We start from the raw sequence: 12,824 nt of genomic DNA on the forward strand, positions 1-12,824 counted from the left end.
ATCTTAACTTGGAAAGGATTATAAAAGAGATGGGGTTTTATGTGTTGATCCCTCTGAAGCCTTCTCTGAAAACTGAAAGGATCAGGACTTCCTTGTGGGAGACTACGGCCATATCTACAGAAGCACTTATTTTAGTTTCTTATTCCATCAACTTTGATCAACAGAGTAAATGCTTGTTGAAAACTTCAGGCTACTCATCCACTCACTGACCAGGGCTGCAAAACCACTATAGCATATGCAGTCTCCATGGCCAACTTCCATGTCATGCCAGAGCAGAACAGGTACCTTTCTTCTCCAAGATACTTAAACTGAACATTAAAAATCACCCAAGGGCAGGATTGCCATGCCAATGCAGCCTAAAAAGGACCATCTTAACAAGTGTGCATGTATATGCATACATGTCCTGGCATGCAATATTGGTAGTTATTCTAACAGAACAGAGATTTTATGGCACAGTGGCAACTAGACCATACTGAACCATTCACTAGGGGATATTTCAGGTAGCCATATCATGGCTTAGTTTCCAGTGCAGTGGTTAAATGAGCATTTGGGCTATACCACTTCAGACTGCAGGTGGAGTGACTGAACACCTTCAGTAACTCAGAAGATCAGCTTCGGCTGATACGCCAGCTGCATCCGTTTCTTGAGATAAAACTACCTCAGGACAGTGGTACATCTGCTGGTAACCAACAGACTCAACTACTTCAAGGCGCTCTATGTGGGGCTTCATCGCGTGGAAACTGCAGTTGGTCCAGAATGTGGCAGCCAGGTTGGTCTCTGGGTCATCTCGAAGAGACCACATTATTCCTATACTAAAAGAGCTAAACTGGCTGCCAATAAGTTTCTGGGCAAAATACAAAGTGCTGGTGATAGCCTACAAAGCCCTAAATATCTCAGGCCCTGGATATTTAAGAGAATGTCTTATTCACCATGATTCCCATTGCTTGTTGAGATCATGTGAAGAGGTTAGTCTACAGTTGCCACCAGATTGTCTGATGGCCATGGGCCTTCTCTGTTGCTGCCCCAAGACTCTGAAATGCACTCCCTGCTGAAATAAGAGCCTACCCATCTCGGACAACTTTTTAAAAGTACCTAAAGACTTATTTTCTTCATCCAAGCCTTTTAATTTGATTGTGATTTTAAGAAGTTACAGTTTTTATTTTTTGTGTGTTTTAACTTGTTTTATGTTGTAAGCCACCCACAGATGAAAGTTTGGGGCAGGGTACAAATTTGATAAATAAAACAAATAATAAAATTCATTATGTCTAACAAGTCTACAAAGTTGTTATGACTAGTGTCAAATTCCATCATCTTTACCTTCAAATCTCTGAAAGGCTCAGAAGTAGCTAGCCAGCTCAACAGGGTGGCTTGTTTTAAAAAACGAACCAAAACAGGGGAGCTAAAGTAGTGTTGGAGGACATGAGATGCACTTCAGCTAGAAAAGAGGCTATGAATAAGCATAAATGCTTCAGAAAAGCATCCCCTCCATGACAGGTTTCATTACTTCTGAAAAGTCCAACATGTTAAATAGCATTCTAAGAGACACACTAATAACCAGTATCCGAATATTATCTGGGTGAACACCTACTTAGAAGCTTGGGAAACATGTTTTTCCTTCTAAGTTTGCCCCTAACACACATTGTTACTCCATGTGCCCTCAGGCACTGTCCAACTGTGTCACACAGTGACATATGTAGTCGCTAGGTGATTTACTACAGCCCTGGTCATATCTTGCTCTATCTTTGATGAAAACAAGAATCCAGACATTGAAGAGAGAGACATATCCATGTTGAAGGTAGATTAAAATAGCTACGTTTGACAGAACAGGAGCAATTTGGTTAGAAATTAGTTAAGTAGGTAGCTAGGTTTAGGAAGCCAAGTGCATGGAGCAGATAAACCAACTTGAAGGCCTCTAAAGCCAGGACGTTATGGAGATTTGGTTGGCACTGCAATGTAAGTTGCTTTATAAAACTTCCCAAGTTATACCGCAAGAAATACAAGACAACTTGTACCATTAAAATATCCTGGGTGTGCACCAACAGTAAATAAAAAAGACATACCTGGTCAAACTGATTGCTTTTGCTAGGGGGCCCTTTAGCTCCAACTGACTGCAGAGATGATTTGTGTTCTTCCGCATCTTTCTTCTCCAGATCTTTTGCAGGTTCATTGCTGCAGAAAGATCATTAATAAAAATAAGACTTTTTTTTAATTTTCATAATGGCTGGGCATTTAGTAAAATCTACTTTTTAATGCTAGTGTTAAGTGCTTAACATTGATTGGTTAGATATTCATCATGAGTTTATCAGTTCCAGCTAAAACAAGAACTAAAACCAGCCAAGATAAATCCAGAACTGAAGTAAACAAGGCTAACCTCAAAATGTTATGGACAAGGGCAATGCAAGAACAGGTCAAGTTGAGAGACAATAATTCAGGAAATTCTTTTTATTTGTGGGGGTTCCATTCTCGGCTACTACGGTGGATATGGCAAATACCGAGGCACTGGGGCAATGGGAATCCAGGGTTTAAGTTCCAATGGGGAAGGGAATGGGCTAAAACATGCTAAAAGAAATGAAAACAATGCAAAATAAAAGTACCCTACCATGATCCATAGGTCCCCCACATTCCAAGAATGTCCCCCCAAGAGGAAAGAATTCACCAAAAATTGGGTGTTTAAAATGGCCCCCAATCACTGGCAAACTGAAAATGGCAGCTGGAAATGACCTCAGAAGTCATTTCCGGCCACTCCGATCTGTAGGCTTAACCCTCCCCCTGCCCAGTTTTTTATCGCATATACTGAGGTCAGGTGCCTATTACCTGACCACAGGTATGCAAAACTGTGAGAGCTGGACCCACAATTAGTGAGGTCCTACGATGTCTGAGATCAGCCCTTGAGCTTTGTAGCAGAGCAGAGATTTGAACCTGAGTTTCTCACATACAACAACACTCCAGCCAGTACTAGGGGTGTGCAAACAGGGTCGAAACCGGTTCAATGTCAAACCAGTTCAGTTCGAGGGTTCAGGTAAAGCTGACCCCCACAAGGTTTGGCTCAACCCAGAAATGAAAACACACACACCCCAGTTGGGGGTTCGGCAAGCCTTTAATTTTTTTTTTTTTAAAAAAAACAAACCTTACTCCCTCCAGGGGGCTTGGGGCTTCTCCAAGGTGGCAAGGGCGGGATCCCCATGGAGGTTCCCCCTCCCCCCACTGGCCGTCCTTCCTTTAAAATTCACCTGGTTTGGGTGTCTTTGGCCCTTTCCAGGCCTATTCCCTGGCGCAGTGGCCATTTTGGAGGCTGCCGCGCCCATGCAGTGAAACCCTGAATGCCCAGGTCATGATCCAGGGAATAGACCTGGAAAGGACCAAAGACACCCAAACCGGGTGAATTTTGAAGAAAGGAAGGCTGGCGGGGGGAGGGGGAACTTCAGCAGGTCCCCCACCACCACCTTGGAGAAGCCCCCCAGAAAGGGTTAGCTTAAAAAAGGGGGGGAGGCTCGAACCCCCACTGAACCAAACCTAAACGGGAAGGGGTGGGTTTGAAGGAGGCCAAAACCGAATTGGCCCAGTGCAGTTCAAGTTTGGTTCAAACTCAAATTGGACCAGGTGTTTTTATGCACATCCCTAGCCAGTACATCATTCTGGCACTCTGACAGGCATCTTAAACATGCAAGCTTTTTAGACACCCCATAACAAATTGTTTTTCTTTTACATGGTACAAAGTCTTGTCAATTCTTAAGTTTTCTAAACATTTATATACTTCAATAAATCACCTGCTATCTTGCTCTTTGTGGCTGCCTCCCTGGTCGTCATCATCACTGAAATTCAACTGTTCAGTATAATCTACCTCACTTTGAGCTCCTAAAATAAAAAATAAAAAAGTTAGTATTGCAAATACTTTATTTGTAACCAGTTAAATATTTTCAGAGACCAACAGTCTTACCAGCCCAACCCTCATCAGCCTCAGCATCCAAGTTATCAAATTTATCAAGTTCTTTAAGTTCACTAGCACTTAAGATCGATGGGCGTTCAACATTTTCTGTGCCCCGTGAAGGGGGTCCTCTCCCTCTTGGTCCTCTAGAATAAAAGGAATATAAAATGAATCACATTAGGATTTATACATGAGTATTTTGTATAGAACTTGGCAAATGAAGAAAATTAGCTAGTAAAATCGCTTTAGCTCAAGACTGAAAAATATGTTGGTGTTAACAGCAAGTTCCACAACCAAAGAGAATCACTTAATTCCCAGATGCCAGAATAAATTGTTTAACGAGTCGGTCTTGTATTGTAATGAGAAAAATGCCAGCGTTTTCATTCAAACATAATTTCCCAACTTTGCTAAAAGAGCACTACATGGACAACTGCAACCATAATTAATGGGCATGGGAGCATACAGACCAAGAATGTACAATAGTAGTACATGTTATATTAAATGACCATACAATACATGCTACTATACAAGCATTACACAAGTCTGGGTTTATGACACAACCAGGGGACAGCTGCCGTGCAATGTAAATTGAGTGATGAGCATTCTTACCTGCTAGCCTCAGATGGAGCAGGAAACCTACTGGGAGCTGCCACTGGAGGATATGCCAATTTAGGGTACTGATTGAACATCTAGGAAGAGATGTTTAAGAGATGCATTAAATTACAGTAAGAGAAAGCAGTCGGCTCATGAGAACTGACTGGCTCAGAGCTTAGGAAAACAAAAGACCGTTTGTAAAAGGGTGGATAAAAATTGATTTAAAGAACACACTGATTATTAACATTGTGATTTAAATAAGATATATATTTTAAAAAATACTGTTTCCAATTCTTGTGTCAAGAATAGCAAGGTTAAAACTAAACCTCATCACAAAACATGCCTCAACACCTAGTTTCCAATAAACAGATTAATAAATATCACACACATTGATGTGCACACTGAATGCACATCAAGCATGGGCATTCATTTGTTTCATTTCATGAAAATAGCTCTAGCCTGCCCAGCAGTGCCCAACATCTACAAGAACCTGTTTTTCTAAATTTTTGGCCTGTTTTCCAAGTGAAAAGATACAGGCTGGATAGTAGGGTAGCCGTTTTATGGTGAAAAGGGAAGGCATTATTCAGTACACAGCTTCCTATATTGCTCCACATTTTGCCACCAAAAAACTGTCATAGCTTCTGGATGTAGGAGACACCCTATCTTGGAATATTTTGGGGGAAAAATACCTTCCTTGGGTTAAAAAAAAAAAAGTGTCAAGTGCAACAAAGAGATGCAGGGCAATTTGACACAGGTAATGAGTAGAGATATCCATTGTATGTATTTATAAAAAACCCAGGTTGCTTTCCTGTAACTGACATCTGGTAGTGAGCCATTGTATTAATAAGGAATGGGTTCTGCCCCTGTGCAGGGACCTCGAGAATAGATTAACTAGCTCCTTGTGATGCCTGCTCTGCCCTGCATGTGCTCCATGCTTCAGTTGAAATCGGCAGTTGGGGGCACCATTTTCTCAGTGTTAAGTCTTTTAAACACACACACACTTACACACACACACTTTTGCGGGGAGGTTCAGGAGGCTCTTATGAATACAACAGATCACTACCAGATCATCAGTTACAGGTAAGCAACCTGTTTATCTGGATCGCGATCTGTTGCATTCACAAGGAATGGGTGATTAGCCAGCTTGCATAATAGTAGTGGGCACAGTAGTCCTGGAAACCTCATTACAACACCCCCTTTAACACACTCCTCCCAAAACCTGCCTGCTCAGCAGATCACAGGCCAATGGCATAATGCTTAATGAATGGCAGCTGCAAAGACCATGTTGCTATTGCACAGATGTCCTTTATCCGAATCCCGGACAGATGCACTGCTGACAAAGCATACTCCTGTGTTGAGTGTGCTCTTATGGTGCGTGGTGGTTCCACACCCTACAACCTATATGCCTGCATAATCAATTCCACTAACCAATTAGACAGACGTTGCTGTGATACTGGCTGTCCCCTTACTCTGCCCTTATAGGCCACAAAAAGGTCTTTCTAATGCTTTTGGTTTCCTTCAGATAATAAAGGAGACATTGGATGTCTAGAGAATGGAGCATCTTCTCTAGTGGTGTTTCAGGATTGTGGAAAAATATAGGTAACGTTATCTCTTGGTTCAAATGGAACTTTGACACAATCTTTGGCCAAAACTGCGGATCTAGTCTCATAACCACATTCCGTGGTTAAAACTGTGTATAAGGCACATCTGTCTGTAAGACTGTGAGTTCACTTACTTGCCTCGCAGTAGTGATTGCTATAAGGAATGCCATCTTTAGAGTGAGCGTTCTCAAGGTGGTTTCCCACAGAGGCTCAAAGGGGTTCTCTGTAAGGGTAGACAAGAGCAGCGACAAACTCCACTGCTCTATGGGCTTACGTATCAATCAATGGATATAAGTAGTTTATGTCCTTTAAAAACTTCTTAGTCGGGGTGGGAAAAAAGAGTAGTACCATCCCACCCCCATGTTCTGAAGAAATAACTGCAAGATGAACCTTCAGTGACATGTTCGCCAAGCCCTTTAATTTTAAACATGACATATACAGCAGTACTTGACATAAAGTCACTCTCTTGGGCTGAAAACCCTGCCCTACTGCATACTCTTTTAACGCCTCCAATTGCAGCCATAGTTCTTTCTAGTAGTAGGCTTCCGATTGTTGGTTAGTATTTTATTCAGAAGCCTACTTTCCACGCTGTTAATTTTAGAGTCTTTACATCTGGGTGCAGTACCTCCCCACTGTCTTGTCAGAAGATCTGGCGTTAGAGGGAACTGGTAGTAGACCCCACTTGCCAGTCTGAGTAGCGGTGCAATACATGGCTGGTGAGGCCACCACGGGCATCACCAGAATGCAACTCAAGTTGTCATGTATCAGCTGTGTGAGTACACGAATTATTAATGGCTGGGGAGGAAACATGTATAGGACACCCTTGCTCCATAATGCTGGAATGCATCTCCCAAAGATCCATGGCCCACACCCGCACATGAACAAAATCGTGGGCATTTCCTGTTGGTTTCAGTGGCAAACATGTCAACCTTCGGGTGTCCCCACAGTCTGAATACTTGCAGGAGGAGAAGCTGTTGAGCTCCCATTTGTGGTGCTGGTAATGAACTGAGTGGCTGAAGTCATCCACTAACACATTGTCCACTCCCCTTATATGTATGGCTTGAGGGACTACCCTGTGGCTTATGAACCAATTCCAGTTCCAAATACTCAAGGCACAGAGAGAGCGGGACACTATCTCCCCCACACCCAGTCTGTTGAGATATGCTATGGCAGTGGTGTTGTTGAGCTGAAACTGCACCACCCTGTTCTCCAGCAGTGGTTTGAGCACTTTCAGTGCTGTGAACAAAGCCAGTAGTTCCAAGTAATTGATGTGCAGGGAATGTTGATGAGCTGTCCACACCCCCTGCACCTGATGTTCAGCACAGTGCACCCCTAATCCTGTCAGGATCTGTGGTCACCCATCAAGATGGAGTCAGTGGCCTGAAAGGGACACCCTCCAACAGGTTGGCTTCTGATGTCCACCAATGGAGAGCCTGCAGCACCACAGGTGAAACTGTCAATAACTTTAACTGGCTGTCTATATTTGAGCAGAGTTTCTGAGGTACCACAGTTTGCAGAGGCCTCATCCGTAGAAGAGCGTAACACACAATGGCATTGCAGGATGCAATCAACCCCATTAACTTCTGAATATTGCATGCCCTCTGCATTGGTCTGTCAGTGAAAAGATAGACCAATTCCCTGATCTGCTGAGAATGCTCTATTGTCAAGAATGCCCTCTTTTCTTGCACATCTAGAATCACCCCAATGCAGCTTATTCATTTCCGTGGTTCCAGGTTCGTCTTCTTCCAGTTAACTCTGATGCCCAGCTCCTGCAGTAAAGTCAACACATGCTGGATTTGCAAAAGTAACCTTTTTCTGTTACATCCCACCAGGAGTCAGTAGTCCAAGTACAGAAAGATCACAATCCCTTCTGTTCGCAGGTGAGCTATAATGATTGCCATACACTTTGTGAATATTCACGGGGCAGTTAACAATCCGAAGGGGAGGTCAGTATATTGGTATACTGCATTTCCCACTGTAAACCACAGATATTTGAGGAGATTTTCCTGAATTCCTATATGAAAGTAAGCATCCTTCGAAACTAATGTTGCCAACCACTCCTCTCTGCACAGGAGGAGCAGTGCCCCCTACAAAGTTGTCATCCTGAACTTGCATGCCAGTAGAGGAGAGCTGGTCTTGTGGTAGCAAGCATGACTTGTCCCCATAGTTAAGCAGGGTCTGCCCTGGTTGCATATGAATGTGAGACTTGATGTGTGAGCACTGCAAGATATTCCCCTCAGGGGATGAAGCCGCTCTGGGAAGAGCAGAAGGTTTCAAGGTCCCTCCCTGGCTTCTCCAAGATAGGGCTGAGAGAGATTCCTGCCTGCAACCTTGGAGAAGCCACTGCCAGTCTGTGGAGACAATACTGAGCTAGATAGACCAATGGTCTGACTCAGTATATGTCAGTTTCCTATGTTCCTAATTCCCTTAGATCAGGGCTGCATAACTCAAATGCCCTGGTGGGCCGGAACCATCCACAATTTGGCGTGCAGGGGCCAAGATCAAATTTTTAGCACATTATTACATTAAAATTATAATTTTAGTTATAATTTTAGTTACTTGTGGATCTACCCCCCGCCCCCCGTCAATGGACCCATAGTTTTAACCAAGGATAATGGGCAGGGAATAGGTCCTGTCCTTGTGCTCAATGAGTGGGGCCTCTAGAGTGCATGCCAGCCCCAAACAAATAGCAAGTCCTCTCCTTTCCCTAGTTGTTGTTGCTTTCAGGCTGCAATGCTAGGCGTTGCTTACATGAGAGTAAGCCTCACTGGGCACATCATGGAGCATATTTCTGAGAAAGCATGCACAGGATGGCGCTATAAGGCAGTTTCTAGCTCTTGTGTTGCTGCAGGATACCTGGGGGGTCAGTAAAATAGTCTCTGCAGGCAAAATCCGGCCCCCAGGCCTTATTTTGTGCAGACCTGCCTTAGAGCCATAATTGCCTAGATTGCCCCATCCCGCTTTGGAATTTGGAAATAGTGTGAGTAAGATCTGGACACAATTGCCTCCTTTTCCAATAAAACCTGCACTTCCTTTAGCAATGTAGGAGTTGCCAGAGAGTATTACATGCCTAAGAATGAAGGCAAAGTTTTGCACTCTAAACCTTGTCATGATAATTCCGAGAGCCCACCGGTCTGATTATGTGTTGCCACGTAGGGTCATGGCTTGCCAGTTTGATGGAGTTGGCAACTACAAGGTAGGTTGATGCTATGAATGCAGTGGACGGTGCAACAGATCAAAGAGACTGCTTGTTCTGATCTTTAGAAGGCCTGTTACTGGCCCTTGGATCACTGCCCGAATCCCTTATCTCTCTGGTATGGTTTGTACTGACATCTAGAATCTCTCTCATCTTGTTGCTTATAATTTTGATGCTGTCTCCCAAAAAACCGATAACAGGACATGGCAGAAGATGTTGTGGCAGTAGACACAATGTTTTAGCAGTATATTTTGATTTTTCCCAATAACTCCATAATGGAGTCAGTGTTCTCGCTAAACAGACCCTTGCCATTGTACGCAAGATTTTCGATGAGCTCCCTCATATCCTGTTGAGGGGCTAGCAGATCTCAACCAGGCATGGTGCCTTAATGACACAGCAGTTACCATTGCACGCGACACTGTTTCAGACAAATGCTTGAAAGTACTTAGCTGTTGCCTGGTGATGGCTGTGGTTTTTTCGTGGACATATCTGTCCTAGAACTCTTCAGGAGTCATGGACGTTAAGTCCTGCAGTAAGGCATCCGATAGATGATTATACCTGGCCATGCAAGCTGCATAGTTTGCTATTTTTATAGCCAAACTGAAGGTGGAATAAATCTTCCTTCCCATCAAGTCCATTTTTCTCCCTTCTTTATCTGAGGATGTGGTGTGCCGATGTCCAGTCTGACGAGGCGCACAATCACTAAGGAGTTCAGCACAGGATGCCTCAAAAGGTAAGTATTCTCCTCTTCTTGTATTCTGTATTGGTCCTCCAGGCGCTTAGAAGTTGGCGTAGACGTCTGCAATATCTCCCACACTGATTGGGCTGCTTTAGTGATAACAGGTAGCAATGGGAGCACCACAGGGTGCTATGTCTTCACTGCTGCCATCATATTGTACACTGGGTCCTTCAGATCCGAAGTAGGCATCTTTAACTCAAGGCCTAACACATTTCCAAGATCTGAGCATGATATGCCTTCAACTCCTCTGATGGGGACATGGAGGTTTTGGGAGGCACATCCGAGGGGAGTCCCATACCATCTGAATCCACGTCCGGCGAATCGGAGGAATCACCATCACCCTCTGAAGGCAGAGTCACAGGAGTCCTTTCTTTTTTTGAGCCGGCGGCTGAACAGGTGACACAAGAGGTGGTTTAGGAGGCATTGGCTGCTCCACTAACCGAGGAACAGGTGCACTAGGGATAGGTGCACTATGGACCACCAGAGGCATCGGATGCTCTGTCGCCTTGCTCCATGCCTGTGGTCAATGGAAGCAGCAGACTCTGGAGCCTGTAGTGGGTACTCCATGCTCACCTGCACAGCTGGCCTAAAAGATTGTCCCTGGAATATATTACTATGCAACTCAGGAATGTGTTGCGGCTGAATTAGTAGTAGCTGGAAAGCCCTCTGCACCTTCCTACTTGAAATTTAGCATAATCATTTGGCAGCATCCCAGCAGTGGAGTGTCTGAAACCACAAGTATGGATGCTCAGTCTCTGGTTTTTGCAAACTCTGGAACCCCTGGCTCAGTAAGCCTTGCAAATTCACATACTGTACAGGAGATTTCCAGGACAACAGAGTCAACGTCGTAGTTGTAGTTAATACTGTAGACCGAGTCAATACTGGAATAGGCCTCGATACTCTGGTTCCCTCGGTAGTGTAATGCACTGGCGACATAGACAGTGACTTTGGTATCGAGACCGGAACCTCCTCAACATCTGGGTCAACGTCGAGGCCACTGCTTAATAAACCATAGGAACTCGAGCCAGAGGGGGTGCTGTTCAGCACAGAAAGCAGTGTGTTCACTGTATTCGGATCAAGAGCTACCTCTTAATCCATAAACTGAGTTTTCAATGAAAAATTCACAATCTCCACCCTATCTGATTACTGTTGACACAACAGCATCGAGGGCGATTGGACTGGCGTTTGCACCAGGGAAAACTGAAGGACACAATGTGGTAAGACTGCTGCCAATGGCGATCGAGGAATCCTTGTCAATGTTGATACCAAAAATGACATTGAGCAGGCAGGCACGCTCAAAATAGATGGCTTCGACATTGTAGCTGTGAGATCTATTGATGAGGGAAGGCTAGGAGAAGGGGTGCCGGCCTTCAATTTAGATTTACTCTTATGAAGTGGAGAATCCCTCTCTCCCTCAGAGGAGTGTTTTATCTTCTTTTATGCTGAAATGGCTTAGGAACAGCCTTCAGCTGCTTAAACACTGTCGCTGTAACCATAGTCGAGGTTTTAGACTGTTCCTCTGATGCCAAGCCTGGCATCGTACTCTATCTCGACATCGTAGTCAATGTTGAGCAATAACTTGGGTGAGGAATTGGTGGTTGTAGTGCCTCGTCATAAAGTGCAGTGTGCAGCCGCAGCACCTGATTCTTCAGCGTTTGCTTCAAAAAGAATAGCAGAACTTGCAAGTTGGCAGGTTATGCTGTTCCCCCAGGCACATCAAACAGGAATCATGATAATTCATGAATGGCAGTTTAGCTTTACATTCCACACAATGCTTGAAAGTCTTTTTAACCTCCATCGTGGCAGGGGCACACACAGAGCCCTAGGGCCCCGCAGCACCACTTCAATAACAAAGTCCAATATCATCTAGTTTTAGACCGCTTTCCAAGATAATAGTCAAAGTAGTCCATTTGTCAATAGGAAATATAGCTATAATATATTTTCTCTCCCCACCACCATAGACTCACTCAATTAGAACCAAGGAACCAGCAACAAGATGTTGGTGCTTTGGCGGTCAAATAGAAACCGAGAAAATGGCACCCCCAACATCCGATTTCAACTGAAGCATGGAGCACATGCAGAGCAGAGTGGGTGTCACAAGGAGCTAGTTAATCTATCTGCGAAGTCCCTGCGCAGGTGCAGAACCCATTTCTTATTAATGCAAGGGATCACGATCCAGATCAGGTTGCTTACTTGTAATAGGTGGTACAGGATAATTCACAGTGAGTATTTTAATTCATCTAAAAAATTATATGAACAATATTATCCTAGATGTTATAAATGCTACTGAGCTGTAAATTAACATGTTGTAGTTATCAGATTTGCACTATTGTTTAATAAATGTGTGACCAAGTAGTGGAAGACTATTTAAATCAAGTTTTTTTTTTCTCTTTTTGGTGATTTAAATAAACCCACACTGTTTTGGTCTAAAGCAGGAGCCCAAGATCACAGGTTGTATAGAGTTCCAAATGGATAGCCAAGTTGTACTGAATGTCCTCTCAAGGGAATTAAGTCGCACTTTCTGTCAGTTTTCCCCATCTTGTCAACATGGCCCTTTGCCAGGGCTTCACTTTTTGTTAGGTTCTTACTAAAGCATGCTGTTGCAGCATCTATTCTTGGAGTTTAAATATTCCATGCTTTGCAGTTTGGGCAAAGAATGTAAATGACAGCAGAAACCTTATTCAATCAATTTTGGATTTCCCTATATTCTATGGATGTTCAGAACATCCCAGGGTTGGGACGTTCTGACTCGGAATGAGCCATTTCGAG

General features: G+C 43.9%; 1 protein-coding gene across 8 annotated transcripts in view; it reads right to left on the reverse strand.

Moving 5' to 3' along the window:
* PRRC2C (proline rich coiled-coil 2C) overlaps positions 1 to 12,824 on the reverse strand; it is a 115,757-nt gene that overhangs the window by 66,750 nt on the left and 36,183 nt on the right. For all 8 annotated transcript variants that reach the window (XM_053313514.1, XM_053313518.1, XM_053313516.1 and 5 more), the window contains exons 7-10: positions 4,535 to 4,614; positions 3,938 to 4,071; positions 3,768 to 3,855; positions 2,061 to 2,169 (exon numbers count right to left, since the gene is read on the reverse strand). In XM_053313514.1, the coding sequence (XP_053169489.1) occupies positions 2,061 to 2,169; positions 3,768 to 3,855; positions 3,938 to 4,071; positions 4,535 to 4,614 (411 nt within the window). The remainder of the gene's footprint in view (positions 1 to 2,060; positions 2,170 to 3,767; positions 3,856 to 3,937; positions 4,072 to 4,534; positions 4,615 to 12,824) is intronic.

This window comes from Hemicordylus capensis, chromosome 4 (assembly GCF_027244095.1).
Source record: "Hemicordylus capensis ecotype Gifberg chromosome 4, rHemCap1.1.pri, whole genome shotgun sequence".
In the NCBI taxonomy this organism is placed as follows: domain Eukaryota; kingdom Metazoa; phylum Chordata; class Lepidosauria; order Squamata; family Cordylidae; genus Hemicordylus; species Hemicordylus capensis.